This window comes from Physeter macrocephalus, chromosome 4 (genome assembly GCF_002837175.3).
Source record: "Physeter macrocephalus isolate SW-GA chromosome 4, ASM283717v5, whole genome shotgun sequence".
Classification (NCBI taxonomy): Eukaryota; Metazoa; Chordata; class Mammalia; order Artiodactyla; family Physeteridae; genus Physeter; species Physeter macrocephalus.
In genome coordinates this window covers 139,989,817-140,016,284 of record NC_041217.1, presented here as the reverse complement: position 1 = coordinate 140,016,284, position 26,468 = coordinate 139,989,817, and the positions used below count along the sequence as shown (strand labels likewise).

Genomic DNA, 26,468 nt, shown 5'->3' with positions numbered 1-26,468 from the left:
AACAGATGAGAAAGAGGAAGTTCAGGTTACTTTCCTGAGTAGATAGATACCGCTCATGTGGTTGCTGCTGGTTCTAAGACTTGGGCTCTTCTGTGTTACTCTCCCTTTCAGGAAATGAGCACAACTTTGGGGCACATTTGTATTTAGCAGCAAGTCAACAATGTTACTGGTATGTGTCCATGCCCATGGCTTAGTGACTTCTGAGTCTGGCCAGGCGTAGGCTCAGAAAGCTCAGATCAGTTAGAGAATGACCACATGGCTGTCTCTTCCCCTGCCTTGGTACACAGAAGGAGGGCTCCTGAGACTAGTGCGCATATGTGCATATCAGCCACCCTTTATTTCTGAGTGTCCTCATCTTGCTCACTTTTGCTTGTGCTATTCCCCTCAGGTTTCCTCTTTTTTGCCTCAAATGCCTATTGATCCTTCAGCTTTCAACTCCAGTGTTACCTGCCCATTTCCTGACCTTCCATGTTGTCCAGCAGAGTTAATCGTTCCCTTCTCAGTACTCCTGAAAGCTATTTAATGCTCCATCAAAGATTTGCCTGCCACGTTACAGTTTACAAAAGGTTTTCACAGCAGTGATTTCATCTGGTTCTTAACACTGTACATAAATAATAACTCAAGTTTATTGAACATCAGGCATTTTATTATTTTTTTAGTCCTCCCAACAGTTTCATTATAGATGAGGAGGCTGAGGCACACAGTGAGTAACTGGCAGAGAGCTGGGCCTATTCAACCACTGCCAGGGTTTCCTTATTTCTGTTGTACAGAGGAAGAAACAGGGCAGTTGGCAGTCGTTCTTACAACCTCCTGTCATCTCTGGTGAGCACCTAATAACTGAGATGCAGAGGTCAGGCTTGAGTGCCAGCAATATAAAGGCCCAGAGGGGTCTGTTTTGTCCTTAGGTGATCGTTCTATTAGGGAGAGACAGGTATTCTCCAAAGCCAACCTGACGCCAGTGATTATCTAGCCTGGGTGAGGAATGACGAAGGTAGCAGTAGGTGGCATAGTCAGCACCTTAGTGCCAGGCACCGTGCCAGTCATTCTATATCGATCATCGTCCTTGTGAGGAAACCGAAGCCTAGAGAGGTGAAATGATGAGGGCAGGCACGCTGCACATTTTCCTTCTGGATCCTTCCCTGTAAGGTGTGCGTCTCCCATGCTTAAGGTTCAAAGGAAGTCACTCGCCAACAAATCTAGGGGGCCGCTTCTCCCTGAAGGCAGCCATGCCTTCCAGCCGATCCCGGGTCGGGATGTTCTGAAACAACATACAGAGTATTAGTCTGTGGGAGCAGGACCAGAGGTCAATACTCGCCCAAGCTTGTTCAACGCATGACAAGGACAGAATCCAAGTCTTTCACTGCCTCTGGACTCCGGTGTTGGGCCATGCAACAGTATGGGCCTCGATGGCTCCTTGGTCTCCTGGGGAAGGCAGGCTGCCTCTTCAGCACCCGAGGCCTGTCACACTAGCCTCTCTTTGCACACAGCTTGCATGCCTCTAGAGAGCTTACAGTCTCGTGCAGCAGTCTGAAATGAGGCTACTCAGTAGAGAAGATAGATTAGGCTTTGCGGTAAGAACTCTGGCTTTGAATCCTGGTGTGTAGTTGGTTCACACTACGTCCTACAAGTCCCAGGACCCCCTATTTAGGAGTATTTTCGTTATTTGTTAACCTGGAGATTAATATTTTTGACTCACCCAGGAGTGAGGGGCTAAATAGGTCAGCCCCAGGTTTATTGCCCCACCATCGAACACACACATCCTACAGGTGAAAACCCAGGCTTTGATGTCCCACTCCAGCCTGGCCTCTACAGTAGCCACTGGTACAGAGATCGCATAAGGTGCTATTGTTCTCTCTCAAGTTCCTCTGTGATTCTCTGGGCACCCAAGTAGAGCAGGATACACCACCATTAGATGGCTGAGGAAACAGTCCCAGAGAGGAGCAGTGTGGCTCCCCTGGGATCACCCCAGGCTAACTGAGGAAGGAATGGCACAAAGACTGACTCTCTGGGTTGGGAGGAACCTACTGAATTGGTCATATAGTACTTAAGGCCCCCCACTCTGGCCCGGCCTCTGCTACAAGCATGCAGGACTGGTGGCAGACACATACCTGGGCATAGCATATCCCTTCAATGGCCATCCCTGATGCAATGTCCACCTGCAAGAAAGAAGTTGTGCCTGGATCGGCCTGACCTTGCCCATCTTCATCAGCACTGGGCGCCAGCTTGCCCTGCTTCCTACACCACTTCTTACTGATTATGGATTCTTCCAGCAAAGAATTATTGAGGCTTACTGTATGCTAGCCCATATGAAGAGAGATGAGATGATAAGGAATCCCCGACCTGGAGAGGGAGTACCATTCATAACAGTGGTGAAACAGTGCTGGGACGAGTGCGGGCTGTGAGGACAGTGGGGAGGATTACACATAGCCTGTGGAGCTGAGGAGGGTGTGCCTGAGCCGTGCTTGCACAGCCAGTGTTCCCTCCTTGCCATCTGGCTGCCTCCCCATGCCTCCTGTCACCCCTATTAGTGAACTTTGCTGGCTTCCCATTGCCCTGAGGACTAAGGCCTTTATGACTTGGCCCCTGGCAACTTCCCAGCCTATACTGCCCAGTACTTCTATTACTACCACTTACAAGCACTATTCTAAGAGAAGTACCTTTCACAACAGGGGTTATTTTCCCTACTATACAGCTGAAAATCTGAGGCATAGAAAGGTGTTATGATATGTCTAAGGGCACAACAGTATGTGGAAAAGCAGGTCTTTGAACCCAGATGGTCCAGCACCAGAGCCTCTGCCCCTAACCTCCATGCTATGTTGTCTCACTCATCCCTTCGTCCTGTTCTGTCAAGTTGCTTATTTATATGCCTCTGTGTTTTTCCTCACACTTTTCCCTATTTTTTGGAATTCTCGTCCACCCGAAGCCCCAGTTCTAGAAAACATTCTCCAACTCAGCACTGTCCAATACCGTAGCCAGTAGCCACATGGACAGTGCAGCTCTAACCCCTCCAGGATGTCTGCTTGGTACCCTTGACCTTTTATTAGTGATTTGTGTCTGTCCCCCTCCCCACCTTGGGGTCAGTGACCATATTTGACTCATTTCTGTGTCCCAGTTCAGGTCTAGGTTCAGTGTGTGATGAATGAATGAATAAGCTGATATCTAGGATGGGTTAGCTGCAGCCAAGGCACCACACCTGAGCCTGGTCCACGGGGCCACATTACTGACCACCAACACAAACCCGAGAACATGGACTGGGAGCCACGCAGACCTGGGTTCTTGTAACTCCCTTGTTCTGTGACCCTGGATAAGTCTTACCCTTTCTGAACCTCAATTTCCTTCTCTCTCCAAGGGAGAGAGATGAGGATAAAATGTCATTTGAAATATCACCTGGCCAAACTTCATTTTATAGGTAGATAAAAGCAAGGCACAAAGAGAGAGGTCAGACTCAAAGTCTGTTAGAAGAGTCCAGTTCCCGAGCTCTTTCCAGCTGTGCTGTCCATCTGTTTGCCATGAAACTACCACCTCCCAGCCGCCCCACTGACTTTAGTGGGGCCAAGGTTCCAACGCAAAACCCTCTCACCTCTGTTCCTCGGTCAATGGCTACTTTGCCCAGCCGCACAGCAGTGGGGGCCTAGGGAAAAGGAGAAGCTTGGTTGAGGAGGGGATCAGTGCTCATAGTTAGGCACACAGCTCCATGGTCGGGGGAGAGGTCTGCACAGAGATCCAGCTGTTCTACTGACAGTGTTAAGTTTCGTTAGTTTTAGTACCTGCTACTTCTCAGCTGATGTTCCTTTTCTATAATGGAGGAAGCCTAACTGATCCCTGACCCTCCCAATCCTGACCATCGGGGTTCTTGTCATTTAATCCATCCCTCCAACATGTACAACATTTTCCAAATACTTTCCCACCCACAGACTTCTCTAATGGTCAAATGGTGCTACCCATCCTTCCAGGATGGTGCCATGTTTAATTGAGGCTCAGGGTGGTGAAGCACTTGGCCACATTTGTCCAATGAGTCAGTGGTGAAGCTTAGATCTGATTCCCAGTCACCTTTCCCACTGCTGCTCCCTTCCTCTACCCCTCTCATCTCAAGCCTCCACGGCAAGCAAGTTTTCCCCCAGTAGGGTGAAAAAAGGTCAAGATTAGGAACTCGGGCTTTGGATTCTGACAGGCCTGGGTTGAAATCCTGAGGGGGCATTTTGCAAGAGCATCCAAGTGGCCGTCTTTGCCTCACTGGCCTTGCTTCCAGTTAGCTTGTGCCACAGCAGGCCTGGCACTCCATCCCCAGCCCCACTTCCAGGCAAGGAGTGCTTTTGCCTCCTATATTATTCATATTATTTGAAGTTTTTGTAAGTAAGACTTTATCAAAAAAGAATGATTTAAAAAGTCTGTTAGCATAGAAGCCATAAATAAAAAAGCTAGCTACATAAAAATGAAGGACTTCAGACTGTGAAAAATACCACAAATAAAAGACAAAAATCAAAAACTGGGTAAATATATTTGTGATACTATGACAGAAGAATTTTCTTAACAAAAAGCTGGTATAATGTTTTTTTAACATTCACAACAGTATGAAAAGTTAGTTCACAGAAAAGAAATAACAGGCACAAGGTATGCTCAGCTTTACTTTTAAAGAAACGTAAATCAGAACAGTGAGGTGCTCGTTTTCACCTCAGACTAGGTAAATTGTAAAGTGTTGGTAATGCCCATTATAGCTGAGATTTAGGAAGCAGGTATTTGCATACATAATTGATAGGAGAGTAAATTGGTACAATGCTTGGGGAAGGCAGTTTGACAAGAACTGGCAAATTAGATGCACATGCTCTTTCATGTTGTACCTCCATGTAGGCATCTACCCTGCAGATGCACTTCCAGAAGTACACTAAGATGTACAAAGTTATTCACCCCAGCTATTTTTCAGGAGCATAAAGATGTAAGCAACATGATGTTCCTCATTAGAGTACTGGTTAAATGATGGCACATCCATACCATGAATGAAAAAGTGTGCAGCTGTTTAAAAGAATGGGGTTGATAAGTATGTGCTGAAATGGGAAACTCTCCAAGGTAGTAGGTAAAAAAGAAAGGTGCATACTGGTGTGTATATTATTCCATTTGTGTAAAAGGTGTTGGTATGATGTGCCTTTGGGGAGAAGGGTCAAGAGAATGGAGAACTTCACTTTTTTGTTTTATACTTTTCCATACTGTTTGAATTCTTTTCTATGCATATTTTAATTTCATGTTTTTAAAATGTCTGTTAGAATTGGATTAGCCTCGAAAGGTGTGTTCCTTGTCCCCTAAACCATCCTAAAAAGAATTTAGAGTCATTTAGATATGTGAGTATATGTGCATAATTTATATTGTACATACAATGAATATTTCTGGAAGAGTGTCCAAACTGTTAGCAGTGGTCATCTCTGGGGAGGGATTGGGGAATTGAGCGATGTTTTGGTGACCAGCTCTCCTGGTTTGCCAGTGACTGAAGGGTTATTAGGACATGGGACTTTCACGTTGAACCTGGACAGCCCCAGGTAAACAGGGTCACCCTGCTTTTGGTTTTTACTTTATGTCCTTCTTATTCTTCTGTTCTATTTCATTTGCTTGTCATGAATATGTTATTTAACTACTGATTTCTCATCACATAACATTAAAAACTATATAGCTTTATTGTACTGTGTTGAAAACACATTTATGTTTCTGAGTGTGTGTGTATGTATGTGTGTGTGTATGTGTGTATACATATACATATATATATGTAGTTGACCCTTGAACAGCCCAGGGGTTACGGGTACTGACCATCCATGCAGTGGAAAATATGCGTATAACTTTACAGCCAGCCCTCCCTATAAAGAGTTCTGCATACGTGAACTCAACCAACCTTGGATCGTGTAGTACTATAGTATGTAGTTAGCTGAAAAAAATCCATGTATAAGTGAACCTGCACAGTTCAAACCTGTGTTGTTCAAGGGTGCACTGGGTGTATGTGTGTGTGTGTGTGTGTGTGTGTGTGTGTGTGTGTGTATGAATGATTGGAAATATGATCGATCATTTCATATTATTTGGAAATGGAACAGTGAGTCACACTGGCCACAGTATGTTCCATCCCTTTGTTGTTCAAGTGGAAAACGTAGCCAAATCCATATTCAAAGGATAAGGTATGTTTATTATTTAAAGGGAAGATCTGAGTGTTAAGTTGTGGACCTTGTGTTTATTGACAGTTTTTTCTGGGCTCTAATCTCTGCAGCCACTTGATTCCCTAGTCTTAGTAGTTTGTCCGCTAGAGGGCAGCCATCTACCACACCACCCCTTGTGCTCACCCCATCCAAGAACCCTTTCATCCTTGGCACCCAGTTACTCAGCTGGAAGTTAAAGATTCGTTTTTCAGGTTGCATCAAAATGTCCTAGCATTTGCATTAGTGATTTTAGTACTAATTTTTGGTATGCTCGTGTTTTGGTATACAAAGCTGCTTTTAAATACTGAAATACTAGTAATTATATTAGTAGAATACTGGTATTTCAATATACTGAAAAATCTGAAGCCTGAATCATCTTGAGATCAAGCTCAAAGACCCAGTTATTTAGTTTATGCAAAAAGATAAGCCCTGTAGTCTACAAGTCTTGCTGGATAGGCCCCCTCTGTGGAAGTGTAATTAGCTACTATCCTGAGTCATTCAGAGTTTTGTATTAGTTCAGAGACTTTCTGACCAACTATAACAGAAACATGACAGCATTAAAATTAACAGCATCAAACTCTCCATTTATATGTGATGAAACTATCAATAAAAAGAATAGGCTATTTGAGGATTTTTAAAAATTAATGGATCTTAACACGTCCTACATCATGTATTTCAAGCACTTTTCCACGATGTAGTATGGTCAGAAAGTTGAGCTGGTAGTTCTTTATCTGCTTTAGAATCTTGCTTTTTCAATTTTGGGACGTTTTAGTGTAGTACTGTCCAATACAGTAGCCAATAGCCACATGTGGCTATTGGCATTTGAAATGTGGCAAGTGTAATTGAGAAACTAAAATTTTAATTTTAATTTAAATATGGCTAGTGGCTGCCTTAGTGGACAGCACAGGTAGAGGATGTTTACATCATCTCAGGAAGTTCTGTTTTACAGTGCTGTTCTGAGGATTTTCAAGCCTATTTGATTCCAGTCCCTCAGAACTTAATTTTCATTTTAACTTAAAATCTGATTTCATTTACTGGATGGCTGAATGGATGCTAAAACTCCAAAGAGGGTTAATTTTATAAATCTGGGTAAATGGATCTTATGTGGCTGCACGAGACACCGTTGCCCCCTGGCCTCTCCACACGTGCATCCCCTGTGGCACAGGCCCTCCTGTGCTGGGCGATCACCAAACCTGGGGCAGGATCTCCTGGGCCAGTGCTCGTGCCCGGTGGTAGGCGGCGTTGCCCTCCTCATTCTGGGCCACGGCATGGTTCACCAGCCCCAGAGCCTGGGCCTGTGCCCCGCTCAGTCGTCGGCCTGTGAAGATGAGCTCCTTCGCCAGGGCCACCCCTAGGCATCGAGGCAGCCTCTGAGTCCCTCCTGCCAGGATGGAGTAGGGGTGGTGAATCTGCATGGGAAGTGGAAGGCCAGAGAAGGCCCAGGCTGGGAGTCAGCCAAGACCTCTCAGAAGAGCAAACTGAGTTAGGTTGGCAGGGCAGAGCCCAGAACATAGGGCAAAAGAGGAAAGTAGGGAAGTATGCTGGATAGACTGGAGTTGAACAGGTAAAGAAGGATGGATGCTGTGGGTTGAGGTTACCTGCTCCTGGGAGGAGTCCTCGGGTGGTCTCAATCAGCCCCATGACAGCTGAGGAAGCTGCTTAAACAAAACAGAATGAAGCCCCAACCCTACCTTCCAGCGCCAATCCCCAAGGAGAAGAGATACCGCCTGTGGGCTCTGCTCACTCCTCCAGCCAGCCACTTCCCTCGTGGTGTGGCCACAGCCAGACTCCTCCAGATGCTGCCTTTGGAAGAGCCCTAGCCTGGAAGTCAGCAGGCCCAGGCACTCATCCTACCTCCCCTACACTCGCCAGGCAAGTCTCTTACCCTTTCTGAGCCTCATGGGTGGGAAAAAGACGACTACCCCTCTTCTGCCTACTCCGGAGAGCTGCTCAGGATCAAGTGAGGTAATGGTGCTTGGAACAAGGAAGGGGTTCCTAGAAGGTGCCCAATACCTATTTGTAAGTTAATGGATTCTCCGTCTCACGCATCCTTAGCTCAGGTTTGGCCTAGAGTGTCACTGACTCCTGCTCCCACCAGTTATTTTTCCCAGCTTTTTGTCAGCCTGAAATTTTCCTGTATTCCGGTCCACATCCTCTTTCCCCAGTTCTGCTTCCTCTGACAAGCCCTCCTTGAGGTGTCCCACCACACAGGCTTCTCCTGAATTCCCTCAGCACAGGCCATCTGAACCATGCAGTATGGGAGGGAGGAGTTTACGTTCACCCTCCAATCCACCAAACCCTGCGAGTTAGTTGCCCTAAACATAGGCAGGTGAGAAGCAGATTCGGGGCTGTGACCCGACCTGGTATTTTGATGCCTTCTCTTTGATACGCATCTTGTAGATATAAGCTCCCTCTATGCCTGGGGTTACACATTTTTACAAAATGTTCTTCCTGGGTGGCGGGAGAAAGCAATGAGGGGAAGAAAGTAGCACCGTGATGGCACTCAAACTTTCTCTGATTGCCTCCAAGAAGGGCGCACCTAACCACCAAGACAGGAAGGTTAAAAAGTGATCGATTATCTTCATCCTCCCCTCCCTCCACTGTTCAAAGCTCAATTTCTCTGAACTAGTAATGCAAACCTTTTTGGGTGCCAATGAACCAGAGGGCAGTGTTCTTGCCCAGGCATGTTTGTGATTAGCTGGGCAGGTGACAGACTGCCCCCACGGCTCACCTTTGCTCAAAACATGATTGAAAAAGCTGGCTTGGACAGAACTGGAAGGTTGAACAGTTAGTCTTTGTCCTCAGCCTTCCCTCTCTATGTTCTTTTTGCTGTCATGTTAGCACTTGCTCTGGGGTTGGTAGGAGCAGTCCTGAGTTGAGGGCAGCTGACTCTGAGAAGGATGGGTACTGCCGCAGTCGGGCTAGGCTAGGAGGGGAACCAGCTGCTGCCTGAACTCCCTGTCCCCCACCTTGCCTTTAGTTCTGCGGCTGCTTGGAAAGCCAAGAGCAGTGGCTGACTGCAGAATCCCCAGAATTAGCCTGTTTCACTCTTCCTTCCCCACCCTACCCCACCTCTCCCCGTGCCCAGTACCTGCCACTCGGAGGTCACAGGCCAGGGCCAGTTCCAGGCCTCCACCTAAGGCAAACCCATCCATAGCTGCAATGGTGGGCGCAGGGAAGGCTGCTGTGGAGATGAAGAAAGGCTCAGTCTGCGAGGCCCTGGCAGGACCAGGACAGTGTCTCAGGGAGGGGAGGAGCTAACTGGTTGGGACGGAGGGCTTCATTGGTCCCAGTTTGGGGACCTTACCTGGTACCTCAGCCAGGTTACCTTAGAAGTTGGTTTTCCCACTGGGGAGAGTTGTGCGATCAGCTGGGGATTGGGAGTGGGGAGATGGGCAGGGTAATCTCCTGCTGGCCTCCCTAGGACCAGCCTTTTTGCACTCCCTTCTCATTCTGTGTGCCAAGCCCCATACTGAGTGCTGGGAACACAACTGAATCAGACATGGGGAAGGCAGACCTGTAAACAGGCAGTGATGACCCAGGTAATCAGTGCTCTGATAAAGGAAGCTTGGAGGATGGATCAGGGACAGCTTCCTGGAGGAGGAGGCACTGGTGGTCTTAAAGAACGAGTAGAAAGTTCAGATGGCCAAGGAGGGATATTCCAGGCAAAAGAACAGCCATTGTCAAAGCCTGAAAGCATGCTTGGTGAAACCTGACTCTGAAAAGGCCAGGCTTGCACCCTGAGGGCACAGGGGTTGGGGGTCATAACCAGCAGGGCACAAAGGCTGAGAAGCCAGGGCTCCCTCTGGGAGAAATGCCCTCTGAACCCTCGTCACACCCTCCCCCTTGTAGAATTCCTTGTTCCCTGCCCTGCCGCGCCCCCCCTCCCCAATCATCTGTCTCTCCACAGAGCTCACAACAGAAACTGTTCTGTCTTTAGAGTAGAGTGGTGGGTGGGGTGAGGCGGGGATCAGCAGGGCCCCGGAATGCCCTCCTCCTCCGCACTCCAGGACCCTCACCAATCTCATTCATCAGGCCTCGGAGCCGCTGGACACAGACCCCCACCTCCGCCTCACTCATCTGCTCCCGCTCCTTCAGGTCTGCACCTGCAGATGCAAGGGTGACAGGCCTTGGAAAATGACCAGTTACTGCATCCCAGGCTGTCAAAGGATCCAGCAAAAGAAATCTGAAGAGAAGCAGCCAGAGAGGAAAGACAAACACCGGGAAAACATGGTTAGGGAAGCCAGGGGTGGGGGGCGGTGGTGGTCAAAAAACGGAGAGATGCAACAACAACAAAAAGATAGACTGGATTTCAATTAAAAACTTTTGTGCATCAAAGGACACTATCAAGAGAGCAAAGACAACCCACGAATGGAAGAAAATATTGGCAAATCATATAACTGGTGAGGAATTGATATCTAGGATATATAAAGACTTCCTACAACTAAAAACAAAAACAAAACCCACAAAGGACAAAGGACTTGAATAGATATTTCTCCAAAGATGATAAGTCAGTAAGCACAGGAAAAGATGCTCAACATCATTAGTCATTAGGGAAATGCAAATAAAAACCACAATGAGATACCCCTTTACACCCATTAGGATGGCGATTATAAACAACAGCAACAAAAACAAAAAAGTGTTGGCATGGATGTGGAGAACCCTGATGCATTGCTAGTGGGACTGTAAAATGATGCAGCTGTTGTGAAAAATATTTTGGTGGCTCCTCAAAAAGTTAAATATAGGATTACTGTATGGTCCAGCCATTCTATTCCTAAGTGTATACCCCAAAGAGCTGAAGGCAAGGACTCACACAGATACTTGCACACTAATTTTCATAGCAGTATTAATCACAATAGCCTAAAGGTATAAACAACCCAGGTCTATCAACAGATGGATAAACAAAATAAATGTGGAAAATAAATAAATATATATATATATATATAAAATGTGTATATGTATATATAAAATAAATATTCATTTTTAAAAAGGATAGAAATTCTGCAATATGCTACAACATGGATGAACATGAAGGACATTATGCTAAGTGAAATAAGCCAGACGTGAAAGGACAAATATATGATTCCACTTGTATGAGGTACCTAGAATAGGCAAATTCGTAAAGATAGAAAGTAGAACAGAGGTTACCGGGGGTTGGGTGAATGGGGAGGAATTGTTTAACGGGTATAGAGTTTATTTGGGATGATGAAAATTTTCTGGAAATGGACAGTGGTAATTGTTGAATAACCTTGTGAATGTACTTAATGCCACTGAATTTTACACTTAAAAATGATTAAAATGTAAATTTTTGTGCAATATATATATATTTATGACAATTCAAAAGCTATGTTAGTGATAAAATAAAAATTTGTTATTTTTTCCAGTTTTATTGAGAAATAATTGACATACATCACTGTATAATTATTTTTTTTAACAGAAGGGGTTGGTGGGGTCCAAGGAGGCTGAGAGGTCAAGTAAGATGAGAACTGAGAAGTGAGTGCAGGGCCCAGTGACATGGAGGTGGGCAGGGACCTTGGTGAGAGTAGTGACAATGGAGGCATCATCAAAGGCCAGATGGCAGGGGCCTGAGGCGGGACTAAGGGGTGAATATAGTCTTTGCAAGTCTTAGATTATCCGAAAGTCAGTTGGGAGAGCCCTTGGAAGTCTTTGATTAGTTCCAGCCCCTCAGTGAGAGATGGGGAAACTGAGGCCCAGAGAGGGACAGGGACTAGCCCAGGATTCCAGAGCAAGTCAGGGGCAGATTCAGACCTCCTGCAGCCCCCCTATTTCCCTGTCCTTAGCTGGGATAGTGAGGAGTGGGGCTAACAGGGGCATGAAGTGACCATGATAGAAGAGGTCAGACAGAGGTGAAGCCAGAGGAAGAGGCCAGGGGAGGAGGAGGGCCTCAGCCAGGGCAGCGGGGTCAGGCAGACTGTTCCACATACTTATCCTGCCATGGCAGACCCCGAGCTGGTCACCGTGATCTGGACAGCTGAGACCTAGGGACTGAGCCAAATCTCCTTGAAAACTCCTAAGCATCAAGCTCCTCCCACCCTAGCCTTCCACAGCCTCTTCCCGCCTCCCCAGTGCCAGTTCTTAGCTCAGCTCTCATTCATATGCTTGTTGTGGGCCTGGGATGCGGCATTTCTCATCTTTGAAATGAAGTGCGTGGCGAGGACCAAATGGTGCAGAGACATTGAAGAGTTTTGTTGACGGACTGAGATCTTGTAGGTGGGCAAAGGGGCACAGAGTTCCATCTTGGCCACAGACCTTGTGAATGTCTTTGGACTCAACTTCCTCATTTCCTCAGTGAAGGGTCAGAACAGTGGGTGGTGCAGCAGGAAGAACAAGGATTTAGGGGTCAGAGAGGCCAAGTTCAAACTGAATTCTTACTATCTGTGTAACCCTAGGCCAGGAATTTTACTGCTGAGTTCACATCTCTAAAATGGGAATAATGAGTCCTGTGCTGGAGCTGACCTACGGACCCCACCCCCCCACAAATGCCCTGCAGGCCAGGGGGAGCCCTGCTGAGCCGAGGCATAGGGGCTGGAAAGGAAACCCACCTGCACAGAATACACCCTTCACTCCACTTCTGAAGATCAGGACACGCACTTGCCGGTCCTCCCGCAACTGGGCCAGAGCTTCCAGCAGCTGCAGACGAGACTCCATCAGATACCTCCCAACCCAGCCCCAGCCCACCCTCGCGCCCACCCTTTCTCACCTCACTAACGAAGACGTTCCCCAGGGCATTGCGGGCGCTTGGTCTGTTCATCAAAATCTCAGTGATTCCTGTAGGGGACACGGCAGCCTTGGGTGAGCCAGCTGCCCTGCTCACTCCTGGGCTGGGGCCTGGGATCTGGGCAGCCTCTACCCTCGATGAGCACTGTAACTTGGGGCAAGTCTCACACACCCAGGCCTCAGTTTTCCCAACCATAAAATGGGGAGAATAACTCTTGTCCTTTCTGCCTCACAGAAGAAGTAGAAGGGCTTGTGAACCTTGGAGCAACAAGGGGAGAGGGACAAGAATGACTGCCACAGTGGTTCCTGCCTGCTTCTGCCATTGTGAGACAGACACACACCACACACCCCTTCTTCAATTTCACGTATCTCTCCGTTATTCTTTTCTCCATAGCCGGGCTTCTTCCTCTTGAGCTGAATGAGTTATAATAATATCACCACCCAGAAACCTCCTCGTGTGCTCTGACTCATTCATTGACCCCTCCTCCCCCACCCAAAAGTAACTCTCTTGACTTTTATGGTGACCACTTCCATGCATTACTTTAGTTTATCACATAAATGTGCATCTCTAGACTTCAGAGTTTAGACTTGCTAATTTTCAAAAATATTGATATGTCTTTTAAAAGCTTGTTAAAATCCTCAAGTTCTGCCTCTAGTCCTGTCTTTCCCTCAAAAGTTGTTTGTTGGGACTTCCCTGGTGGTCCAGTGGTAAAGAATCTGCCTTCCAATTCAGGTGACACGGTTTCGATCCCTGGTCGGGGAACTAAGATCCCACATGCCACGGGGCAACTAAGCCAGCACGCCATAACTACTGAGCTTGCGAGCCTCAACCAGAGAGCCTGCGTGCCCCAAACTACAGAGCCCACACGCCCTGGAGCCTTCGCGCCACAACTAGAGAGAAAACCCTCGCGCCACAACTAGAGAGAAGTCCGTGCACCACAACGAAGAGCCCACACCGCAATGAAGATCCCAGGTGCCACAGTGAAGACCCAATGCATCCAAAAAAAAAAAAAAAATAATAACAATAAGGAAAAAACCGGAACTTATTTATTAAAGAACCTGGGGCATTTGACCTGTAAGGTGTCCTGCAGCATGGAATTCACTGATTGGACACTCATGGGGCAAGTGACCAGGTTCCTCTGTCACAGGAATTTAGCAACTAATCCAGAGGCTTGAGCACACTCACATTCCGTCCTCTTTGGCAAGAGAATAACCTTTGCCCTACCCATGTGATATTCTTTCACTCGCAACAGTCAAGCTTCTTGAAAGGGTTTTTTGTACTCAATCACTTTCTTGCCTTCCATTCACTTAAGCCTTCTCCAATCTAGCTCCTACCCCGTCACTCAGCAAAAACCATTCTCACCAAAGTGACCAGTGTAACCACATCACTAACCAAGGGACATGTTTCCATCCTGGTCCCAGGCTCCGCAACGGTTAACTCTGCTGACAATACACATGCTCTTCCTTGAACATTTTCTGCCTTGGCTTTTTTTTTTTTTTTAATAGATTTAGTTTTTTCAGAGCAGTTTAGGTTCACAGGAAAATGGAGTGGAAAATGCGGAGATTTCCCGTAAATCCCTTGCCCACTGCACATGCAGGGTCTCCCCAACTATTAACATCCCCACCAGAGTGGGATTTTTGTTACAAAAGATTAACCTACATGGATACGTCATTATCACGCAACATCCATAGTTTACATTAGGGTTCACTCTTAGTGTTGTACATCCAGTGGTTTGGGTTTTTTTTTTGTGGTACGCGGGCCTCTCACTGCCGTGGCCTCTCCTGTTGCGGAGCGCAGGCTCCGGATGCGCAGGCTCACTGGCCATCGCTCACGGGCCCAGCCGCTCCGCGGCATGTGGGATCCTCCCGGACCGGGGCACGAACCCGCGTCCCCTGCATTGGCAGGCGCACTCTCAACCACTGCGCCACCAGGGAAGCCCATCCAGTGGGTTTTGACAGATGTGCAGTAACATATATCTGCCTTGTGGCCCCATGTTCTCCTGGTCTTCCTTCTACCTCTCAGATGATGCCTCTGCACTTTTCTAGGTTTTCTTCTACCCAATTTTAAAATTCTTAATTCATTTATTCAACATATATCTATAATAAGTAAGTCCTGGGAATGTAATGTACAGCATGGTGACTTTAGTTAACAATATTGTATATTTGAAAGTTGCTATAAGAGTACATCTTAAAAGTTCCCATCACAGGACCTCCCTGGTGGCGCAGTGGTTAAGAATCCGCCTGCCAATGCAGGGGACACGGGTTCGAGCCCTGGTCCGGGAAGATCCCACATGCCGTGGAGCAACTAAGTCCGTGCGCCACAACTACTGAGCCTGTGCTCTAGAGCCCGCGAGCCACAACTACTGAGCCCATGTGCCGCAACTACTGAAGCCCGCGTGCCTAGAGCCGGTGCTCCACAACAAGAGAAGCCACCGCAATGAGAAGCCCACGCACCGCAACGAAGAGTAGCCCCCGCTCGCCGCAACTAGAGAGAAAGCCTGTGCGCAGCAATGAAGACCCAATGCAGCCAAAAATAAAAAAAATAAATAAAGTAAAATTACTTTTTAAAGAACAGTTCCCATCACATACAAAAAAATGTAACTATGTGTGGTGATGGATCTTAACTAGACTTACTGTGGTGATTATTTCACAATGTATACAAGTATTGAATTTTGTTGTACATCTGAAACTAATATGTTATATGTCAATTATATTTCAATTAAAAAGCCCCAACTCTTACAAAAAGGTAACTCCACGAAAGAAGACATACAAATGGCCAATAAGCACATGAAAAGATGTTTAATTTTATTAGTATCAAATAAATAGTAGTTTAAGAAAAGCATAGCACCCAGTACAACGACTAAAAAGACTGAAAATAAAAACCAAGTATTGGCTATGAAAAAAAACCCTTACATATCTATTGAACAACTATGATATATAATAAATTGTGGGAGTTATAAGTTATGTAACAGCCCTTATCTTCAAGGTGCTTACAGCCTAATACAAGTAAATGATAACGAGGTCATAATTAAAGTAAGCACATGAAGTACTATAGGATTACAGATGGCAGCTCAAAGATGGAAGCATTTGAGCAAGGTGAGAATAGGTAAAAATTTTCATTTGAAGAGTGAGGTATGATGGGAAAAATACTACAGGTAAGAGACTACTCAATTTTTTAAAAAAATTATTGAAGTATAGTTGATTTACAATGTGTTAATTTCTACTGTACAGCAAAGTGATTCAGATATATATATATATGTGTGTGTGTATATATATTCTTTTTCTATTCTTTTCCATTATGTTTTATCACAGGATATTGAATATATTTCCCTGTGCTGTACAGTAGGGCCTTGTTTATCCATTCTATATATAATAGTTTGCATCTGCTAACGCCAAACTCCCAATCCATCCCTCCCCCTCCTCCTCCTCCCCCTTGGCAACCACAAGTCTGTTCTCTATGGGAGTACTCAATTTTTTAATATTGAAGTTCCTGAAAGGTCAATCCAAGATCTCTTTATTCAGTCATTTGTACAATTACGAATTTAACACATGCTGGCCTCTGTACCAGACACTGATGTCAGAGGCCAGAGCAGACCCAGTCCCTCTCCTCTTAGATCTTACAGTCTACAGAGGACACAGACATTCAACCAGTAATTACTATTTGTGATGAGAACATGGGCGGGAAAAGGACAAGGAGGTGAGCGGTATAGAGTGGGCAGAGGGGGCCCCTAGTGTAGAAGGTGAGCAGTGACTTCCCAGAGGAAGAAGTGACCTTTCAGCTGAGAGCTGAGGAACGAATAGGAGTCAAAAGTGTGTGTGTGCGTGTGTGTGTGTGTGTGTGTGTGTGTGTGTGTGTGTTGGTGGGGAAAAGCCCATTTCAGACAGAGGGAGTGGTACAGATGAGGGCCCTGAGTATAGCAGAGCAGGGTACTATAGGGTTTGTAGAGCTGGGCCTCTTAATGTTTTTTGGCTGGGCCTGAGAATTAAACCAACATAAAACAGATTAAGAGGAGAAAAGCACACAAATTTGTATAAGTTTTATGTAACATGAGAGCCCTCAAAAGGAAATGAAAACCCCCAGAAATGGTAGAACCTACATGCTTTTTTTTTTTTTTTTTTTTAATTTATTTATTTTTGGCTGCGTTGGGTCTTTGCTTCTGTGCACGGGCTGCTTTGGGTCTTTGCAGCGGGTGGGGGCTACTCTTCATGGCGGTGCGCAGGCTTCTCATTGCGGTGGCTTCTCTTGTTGCGGAGGATGGGCTCTAGGCGCATAGGCTCAGTAGTTGTGGCTCACGGACTCCAGAGCGCAGGCTCAGTAGTTGTGGCGCACGGGCTTAGTTGCTCCATGACATGTGGGATCTTCCCGGGCCAGTGCTCGAACCCGTGTACCCTGCATTGGCAGGCAGATTCGTAACCACTGCGCCACCAGGAAAGCCCCCTACATGCTTTTATAGTAGGCTGAAGAAAGAATATCAGTTGTGGAAGAGTTAACTATGTGGGAGGCTAAAGGAAGATAAGGCCTGTCTGTACACAGTTGTCTGTTTGTACAGAATTCTCTTGGCTTCAACTCCCTGTTGAAGCATGTTTCTTTTCTCCAGGTTCAGGGAGGGCATCTTTCACATGGGAGTTTTTATCTCCTGTTTTCAGTAAGCAAAGGGGAGATTAGAGTGCCCTTCTTGTTGCATCTGCTGTTTTTTTCAAGTGCCTTTAGCTCAAGAAAAAAAAAAATCCCTATACCAATGTGGCATATTTTTTTGGGGGGGAGGACACATTGTGCCACCTTTTAGTGTCTTCCAGAACTGGAGGAGTTCAGAGCAAAGGGAGAGCAGCGTGAGGTAAGGCAGAAGAGTCAGGAGGGCTGCACTTGCTCATCTGCCCCTCTCCTTCACTCCTCCCGTGTGCCTATCTCCTGTACACCCAGGACTGCCCTGCACACCCGGCCAGCTCTCCTCTGAGCTCCGAGCCTGAATATCCAGCTGCCCACTTGACATCTAGACCAACATGTCAAGAAATGATCACTCTTTCTCCTGCTCCTTTGGTGAGCGAATGACATATCAACTCAGAGTTCCGTCATGTTGCCTCCGTCTTCCTCACCCTTGAAGTTTACTCAGTCTCCCAAGCGGCCAGTTCAACCTCTTAGATCTCATACCTATCAGCTCACATCCCTCCCTGCAGCCACTAACCTGGTGGGCTCTTTCTTCTATTACGTGGATCCCCCAACTGGCCCTCTGCCCTCAGTCTTGCCTCCCCTTCCCCCTCCACTTTCGTTCCCTCATCTGGGTCAGTCATCTTTTCTTACCCAAATCTGACCATATTCTTCCCTTCCCTTTTCATCAAAATTAAGTCTAAATCCTTAATACCACCCCCAAAGACCCCCTACAATCTGGCCCTTGCACCTCACTCTGGTCTCAACTCACCTGCCAAATCTGGGTCAGGTGTGGGGAAGAGAGAACAGCTCTGGGCAGGGGATCAAATACTCTTATGCCTTCTTGGCCGTTTCCCCTCCTGTAAAATGTCAGGATGGACTAGAGGAGTGTTTACCAATCCTTTGGGCTTCAAAGCCCCCTTATTATTTTCTCTCAGGGTGTTTAGCTTTGAAGAACAAGCAGGATTTATTAAGATGGCATTCTTAGGGTGAGTTGATCTGAGACACAGAGAAGGGCCAATGAAAGTTTCAGGGCTCTCAAGGGACAGGGTTTCCAGCCACAGTTAGAGAACTGTGGTCCAGGACAGAGAACTGTAACATGCAGGCTAGGTAGGCTTCTTTAGCCTCCCCAGAAACCTTCATAGAGTTCTTTGAGCCCAGCAGGCCTGGAGGTCCCACTGAGGAACTCAGATGTCCCAAAGATCCTCTCCAGATGAGAAAATGCTGCAACTTTGGGGAAGGGAAACTGTGGTGGATACAGAGAAACCACATCAGAAAGGTTGAGGAGAACAGTCTGGGTCCAAGGTCATTGTGGCAGACAGACCTTAGAGTGGCCCCCATGTTCATATCCTGCATAATCCCCTTCCCTTGAATGTGGACAGGACCTGTGAATTGCTTCTAACCAAGAAAATACAGGTAAGGTCATAAAATATCACTTGTAAGATTAGGTCTAATTATATGGCAAAGGTAATGAGATGTTACTTCTCTGATTAGGTTATGATATATATAAGACTCTATTACTAGCATACACTAGGGAAACTAGTGGACCTATGGAGAGGGTTGTGTGGCAAGGTACAGTGGTCAGCCTCTAGGAGCTAAGGGTGGCCCCCTGGCCAACAGTGAGAAAACAGGACTTCAGTACTACAACCACAGGAGATGAATTCTTCCAACAGCGTGAGGAACTTGGAAGCAGACCTCTCCCCAGTTGAGCCTATGATGAGACCACAGCCCCCACCAGCTCCTGGATTGCAGCCTGCTAAAACCTGGAAGCAGAGAACCCAGCTAAATTGTGCCTGGACTTCTGACCTACGGAAACTATGAGAAAACAAATGTGTGTTATTTTAAGCACAGAGTTTGTGGTAATTTGTTACATGGCAATAGAAAACGAATACAGTCATGATGTCTTGGGATTGACAGAAACTTTCCTCTCTTCTCTTTGCTTCCCTGTTCTCTTTCCTTTTTCTCTGGCTGACTCTTTCCCATATTTCATCTCTATTTCCCTCTTTCAGAATGTAAATGTGGTGCTTGGCTCAAGTCACAGCTCAGTCACATACCAGCTTCACGGCCTTGGGCAAATTACTTAACCCTTCTGACCTTCACTTTCCCGATCTGTAAATAGAAATACTAAAAAGGTTGTAATGAAGATTAAAAGAGATAATGCCCACAAGTGCTTAAACATAGTTTGTGGGTACTGTGAGTGGGGAAAATGCATAGAAGCTGGGGAAAGTCTAGGGCCCCATATGAGGTGAGAAATCTAAGCTGGGAGCCCTGAGGAGCCAGACAGGGTGTCTTTGGCTTTAATTCATTCACCTGACAATGTGCAAGTTGTACTACCACATGCCAGGCCCCAGAGAAATAGAGAGGACTCAGTCATGGTCCCTGACTTCTTAGTTGAGCCCCTATTCTGGGAACCTTGCCCTTCCTGGGCCCCAGTAGTGCACTGTACCCTCTCTACTCTTACCAGACCCCCCCATACCACTAGCTGATGATTTGATTTCCTTAGCAGATGACCTAGAGTCACATCTGACTCGATGGTCTGAATCACAAGGTGATGTGGGTGGAAGTCAATGGAAACTACTGGAAGGTAGTATAGAGACCAATTGGTTTAACAATCCCTTACTATATAGAAGGGGAAACTTGAGGCCCAGAAAAGAAGAGAATTTGCCAAAGTTAATAGCTGGACCCAGCTAGCAATCCTCACTCTCAAAGAGCTAACAACTGATGAGGGAGACAAGTCCAGACACAAGGGATGTAAAAGGACAATGGGGGGGTGTAATTCCAGAAGGATTTACAAAGGTAGAGAGGAAAGAAGAGGACCCAAGTCAGGGGCATAGTTAGAACAAAACACTGAGGTGGGACAGCTTGAAATGAACAAACACATGGGTAGAAGAGATAAGGTGACAGTGTCAGGTTGTGGTGGAGAAACTTGAACATCCAGCTAAGGAGCTGGAGTAGAGCCATAAGGAAGAGTGAAGAGTGGTTAACAAGAGTTAACCAAGAGTGGGTTAACAATCCCATTTTCAAGGACAACAGGCACAATGTGACTATGCTCTGGTGACATCATGCCAAGTGGAAGGCAGAACGGGTGGCTTCTAACAGGGTGGTGGGGTGGTTCTCCTGTGTGTGGGTCCCCTCCTCATGCCTCCTCCACTGCTTCTCCTCGATTTCCTTCTCTTTCCTTCCATATGCCCTCCGGCAGGGGCAGAGGCTTAATCTCCTGATGCTTGTTATTTCTGGATAAAAAATTCCCCTTTTTTACAAGTGAGCCCTAAGGTCTATGACCCGTGGTAATTTTTTAACTAATGTGCAAGTCTGTGTTTTGAGTCACTGAATTACCAGAAGAGGTAGTGATGACCTAATGGTTGAGAACACAGGTTTTGAAATCAGAGCTGGTTCAAATTGCTTAACTCTCTGTTCCTCAGGTTCTTAATCTGTAAAGTTGGGAGAATAACTATAATTATTTTAAGGCAAGCGCCATTGCCAGTTTGGCAGTGAACTAAGCATGAGAGTAAGGGGTATTCTCTAACACCAGCAATCCCACATGGCCAGAGAATTCTCACCAAGTGATGTAATCGGACACTGGAAGCCCCTACATGTCCATCAAAAGTGGGGGATGCACACTAGGGAGTAGTATACAACAGCATGGAGCAAGGAACAGATTTATATGGCAAAGCAGCTCTTCAAAACTTAGTATCAAGTGGGAAAAAGGAAGAAACATGAGATGTCTAGAATACTGCCTTCTGTGTAAATTAAAACTCGGACACAAACAATGCTACATAAAATGCAGGGAAGGTTAGAGGGGTTGGACTGGGGAGAAAGTAAAGACAAGAGAAGGACCTTGCCCTGATGGTAATGGGCAGCAGACTGCGGAGTGTAACACCACTGAAGGCAAAGTTCAACCACCGCCCCCCAGCACCACCCCCGCAAATAAAACTACCGACAAACAGAAACAAAACAAAATAAAACCAACCAGCCGAACAAACAAAACCCAACAATGCTCAATCAATATGCTCTTAAGTTTGCTAATCAGAGAATGTCAATATGACAAGCAGTTCACAATTGCTTTCTTCTTGGTTTTCACTAGAAGTTAAGATTTTTTTAAGGGTTAAAAATTATAATATGTAATCAAAGCTACTAAAGTGACAAGGGAAGCATTTCAGTGTGTAAAGCAAATAGGATATTTGTTGTCAGCAAGAAAATATATAAAGACTGGAGATATTTTTTGTTTAAAAAACAAAAGAGGAAAATAATTTTGTCCTACAGCTGATTGTTTATGGATGGGAAAAAATGGGACAAGTTAATATGGATCCAAAAGGTGATAAGAGGTTTGCGAAAAAGGAACTTTGAGAATAGAATTTTGTACATTGTTAAGATTGATTAAGACTAGATTAAATTTAATTAGGTAAATAAATTTTGTGATTAACAGTAAGCTGGTACCAGACTGAAATTTGGTTCTCTCTCTCTGTTAAGAGAACAAAATTTTGGGCTTCCCTGGTGGCTCAGTGATTAAGAATCTGCCTGCCAATGCAGGGGACACGGGTTTGATCCCTGGTCCAGGAAGATCCCACATGCCGTGGATCAACTAAGCCTGTGTGCCACAACTACTGAGCCTGTACTCTAGAGCCGGTGAGCCACAACTACTGAGCCCGCCTGCTGCAACTACTGAAGCCCGTGCATCTAGAGCCCGTGCTGTGTAACAAGAGAAGCCACCACAATGAGAAGCCCGTGCACTGCAATGAAGAGTAGCCCCTGCTCGCAGCAATGAAGACCCAACACAGCCAAAAATAAATTAATTAACTAATTAATTAAAAAAAAAAGAGAGAACAAAGTTTTCTTGGAATGCTGCTTTTGATAATAGACTGTGTGAATTTCTTTGCATTTAAGTGATTTATATTTGTTTTTAAAATCTTTTGTTACTTTGTTAAAGTAAATAAATATTATTTCACAATGATCTGTGAAGATTATGGCACATGTAGATAAAGTTCATTCTGCTCTACAAAGATTAACCCCTCATTGTCAGACTTTTGCCATCCTCATGTCCTTGTAGTATGGCAATGGTCTACTCCTAAGTCAGAGAATTAAAAATGGATAAACAGGGACTTCCTTGGTGGCGCAGTGGTTAAGAATCCGCCTGCCAATGCGGGGGACACGGGTTCGAGCCCTGGTCTGGGAAGATCCCACATGCCACAGAGCAACTAAGCCTGTGCGCCACAACTACTGAGCCTGTGCTCTAGAGCCTGCGAGCCACAGCTACTGAGCCCGCACGCCGCAACTACTGAAGCCCGCGTGCCTAGAGCCCCTGCTCCACAACAAAGAGAAGCCACCACATTGAGAAGCCCGCGCTCAGCAACGAAGAGTTGCTGCAACTAGAGATAGCCTGCACCCAGCAACGAAGACCCAACGCAGCCAAAAATAAAATAAATTTATTAAAAAATAAATAAATAAAATGGATAAACAATGACTGTAAATTAAACAGGGCTATGGGAAATCCAAGACGGCCGCTTGGCTTTTCCCGGCTCCCTGAGAAACCTCATTTTTTAATTTGATGGGTTAAAGCCTTCCCTGGCTGGAGGGTTAATGCCCTCACAATGAAAAAAATAAAAGATTAAAAATGTGTTTTCTGGGACTTCCCTGGTGGCACAGTGGTTAAGAATCTGCCTGCCAATGCAGGGGACACGGGTTTGATCCCTGGTCTGGGAAGATCCCACATGCCGTGGATCAACTAAGCCTGTGCGCCACAACTACTGAAGCCCACACGCCCTAGAGCCCGCATGCCGCAACTACTGAGTTTGCGTGCTGCAACTGCTGAAGCCTGCACGCCTAGACCCTGTGCTCCGCAACAAGAGAAGCCACTGCAATGATAAGCCTACGCACTGCAATGAAGAGTAGCCCCTGCTCACCACAACTAGAGAAGGCCCATGTGCAGCAACAAAGACCCAATGCAGCCAAAAAAAAAAAAAAAAAGTGTTTTCCACTTGTGGTATACTTTCTACAATCTCTAGTGATCAAGACACCCACTTCACTGGATAAATCATACAAGCCTTAACAAAAACTTCACAAACTTCTTAAAACTATCACTGTCACTATCATCCTCAATCATCAGGCAAGGTTAACAAAACTAATAGAAAAACTGGACTCAGAACAAAAATTAATTATATGGGATTAAATGAACTGCTAAAGATGATTATAATTCTTTTATTTCTTTTTGTCTGACATATTGCTAGCTTTTAATCTTTGTTTTTCAGATATAAAGAATCTCTTCTTCTCGAGCTACTTATGGTTTACAACAATTTGGTAATTTACACCCGTGGGTAAAATTAAAACATTTTTCTTTTCTTTCTTCCTGGTCCCTCCAGAAATTGGAGACCATTGGGTTCTGAGCAGCCTTATCAAAATTGTTATTTCTTACATTACCAAATATATGACTGAGCCTCTGATAAAATGATAGTCCCATATAAGATCAATGATTGTAATGGTGTAACTCTAGGTATGGGAAAAAGCAACAAGAGGGAATATTTTCCTGGACCATAAGAGACTAGACTAGTCTCAGGTGGTCCAGAGACTTTTGGCTACTACTAACGAGGCCTAGTCCAGTAACAACGCATTGTGTGGCCTATCAGCGGAGGAAATAAACATTCCTAGCACTGTGGGACAAAACGGACATGAAATGCCCCCCAAACCATGGTCAAATTTATGGCCATGAAGGAGCCCTGCCGACTGGAAACTGGCACTTGCCATCTGCCTCTACAAAGATTAAATCAGGAGCTGCTGCAGCTGTTGACCTTCAACACCCCCTGAAAGGAGTTCAGGGTGGAGATCAGGAATCAGGCATTCTGTGCTCCGGGAAAAACTGGCAGAACAGGCCTTCAGATAGTTAGATATTTTCAGGTAAGGATTTTTATAAGCCCAAATTCTTGCATCTTCTCATACCTGGAGAAACACTAAAATTATTAATGGTGACAACTGCTTTGGTTTATATGTTAATACCACATCAAAAGTTAAAACCTACTGGCTACAAGTCTCCTCAAAGTGCCAGGTCTAGACTGGGATTCAGGCTTATTCTCCGGAAAAAAAAAATGAGATCTATTTTGTCTATTAATGTTCAGGTTGTCACTCTTCCAACTACTTCTGAGTCTGTTACACCTACATCAATCACACTGGGCTAATAAAAGAGAACATCGAAAGATATATGGCCATGCTAAATGGCTTCATTCCTTTGGACAGGGTAACCTAAGTGCTGACTATATCTGGACCACAGTTAAAGGAATGCTACCAAATGTATCCTGGTTCTTACTCCTGCTTGGGCCTCTGGTTACAATAATTCTTTTACTGTGGCTCCTGCCTTTTTAATCTACTTGTTAAGTTTGTCTCTTTCAGATTACAATAGTTCACATCAAGATGACGGTGATGCAGAGATTCCAGCCACTCCTCGGAACAGATCCTGCCAGAATAACAACAGAAGTTGCCCTGGGACCCCTTAGTGAGATAGGGCGAGAGCTCTGTGACCCCAACTAGGTAGGGTCTACAAGCCCCTTTCCAGCCTGCAGAAGCTACAGAAGACAGACCATCGCCCTTCATCCTCCCAATAAAGATTTCTTCGGGGTTCACGTCTCTCAGGGGGGATTTGAGGTAGGATATAGATGGGCCCCTGGGCCAGACAGCTGGTGTTTGTCAAGTGGAGTAAAACTGAAGCTTTGTTCTCACCCAGACAATCCAAGGACAAAGCTAGTGGCAGAAGCTGAGCTCTGCTGGAATAAAGAGATAAGATGACCACTCCTGAGATCAAGGAAAACTTCCCTGTCTACACATGGGCAGGAAGCCTCCGTGGGGGTCAGAAAGGGAGGAGGTGCCACCCCATAATAAGTGTGGACATGCACCCACAGTCCTCTGGTGGGATCCATCTCAGCAAAAAGTTGTGCACGCGTGTTGGGGAGGGCCCTAGGGCAGGTCAGGTGTGGAAAAGAAACAAGATAATTGGCCAAATGTAAACAAAGACCTGGAAGGACTGTCCTATATAAGTAATTTAAATCACCTCTTTACTGCGCTCCTCATTAGAGAGGAAGCCCATACTCTTTCTCTCTGTGTATTTCTGCCTAGCTTCTGACTTAAATAAACTGCTTCTCTGTGTGCGCTCCCATGTTGTGCTGTGTCTCTAATAATAAACTTTGTACATGTTTTTACAGTTTTTGCCTCCTTGAAACATTCTTGCTTTCAAATGGGGGAAAGAGCCAGGGCCACTTTGCTTCTAGCCTCTAACCGCTCGCTGGTGGTCTACTGGCTAGGATTCCTGGTTGTCATCCAGGTACCCAGGTCCAATTCCTGGGCAGGGAACTAAGATCTCTCTTCAGGACCGCTCCCTGCTGTCTCCGAGATCAGTTTCAGTCTGTTCCGGGGCAGTGGGCGCGCTGGTCATGGGTCCCGCCCCGGCAGTAGTGCCAGGCGCCGGGCCGGCCTCGGACAGCCCGCCAGAGCTCGCCCCAGTCGCCTCCCGGGCCCCCCAGGACAGAGCACTTACCTTGGTCTGGACCCGCCAGAGCGCACACTTGGATCTCGCGGTTTGCGGCCGCGGGATTGGCGGCGCAGCCACGGGCCTGAAGGGGCCTCCGGGGGCTCGGAAGGCGCAGGGCGCTGGTCAGGGCGCGCAGCATCCGGAGCAGTCTGGGAAGGTGCCTCTCGGCCCCTCCACCACCCACTCCTCTCCGGCTGAAAGCTTGCCGCTCAGCCCCAGGCCTTCGTAAACCGCGCCGCCTATGGGCCGAGAGCCCGGCGCGGCTCTCTGAGGCTCTTGGAGACCGGAAGACCTGGGTAGGAGAAAGCCCAGCTCTGCTGTGTGATTTTGGACAAGGCTGTCAACCTCTCTAAGCGTCAATCTGTAAAGTGCGGATATAAAAGTGACTAGTTTTAGAAAGATAAAG

At 46.2% G+C, this 26,468-nt stretch overlaps 1 protein-coding gene across 2 annotated transcripts; it reads right to left on the bottom strand.

The window, feature by feature from the left end:
* Positions 1–630: 630 nt before the first annotated feature.
* On the bottom strand, positions 631–26,268 carry ECHDC2 (enoyl-CoA hydratase domain containing 2). 2 transcript variants are annotated; one of them, XM_007109514.4, is made up of 10 exons: positions 26,069–26,268; positions 12,892–12,959; positions 12,734–12,821; positions 10,190–10,276; positions 9,262–9,354; positions 7,769–7,825; positions 7,364–7,551; positions 3,581–3,631; positions 2,109–2,156; positions 631–1,258 (listed from the first exon to the last, which is right to left on the bottom strand). In XM_007109514.4, the coding sequence occupies exons 1-10, from the start codon at positions 26,199–26,201 to the stop codon at positions 1,181–1,183; spliced, it is 891 nt and encodes a 296-aa protein (XP_007109576.2). In that variant the 5' UTR covers positions 26,202–26,268; the 3' UTR covers positions 631–1,180. The 2 variants fall into 2 exon arrangements, with proteins under 2 accessions (XP_007109576.2, XP_028345188.1); XM_028489387.2 differs by having other exon boundaries at positions 9,262–9,351.
* Positions 26,269–26,468: the final 200 nt, after the last annotated feature.

Bases quoted from the DNA above. Each gene is read 5' to 3' on its own strand.
- ECHDC2 (XM_007109514.4), bottom strand. From the start codon at position 26,201: ATGCTGCGCGCCCTGACCAGCGCCCTGCGCCTTCCGAGCCCCCGGAGG. The intron at 9,355-10,189 runs GTGAGGGTCCTG...TCATCTCCACAG, and splicing joins AGGCCTGATGAATGAGATTG to CAGCCTTCCCTGCGCCCACC. The intron at 7,826-9,261 runs GTACTGGGCACG...TTGTTTAAGCAG, and splicing joins CTGTGACCTCCGAGTGGCAG to CTTCCTCAGCTGTCATGGGG.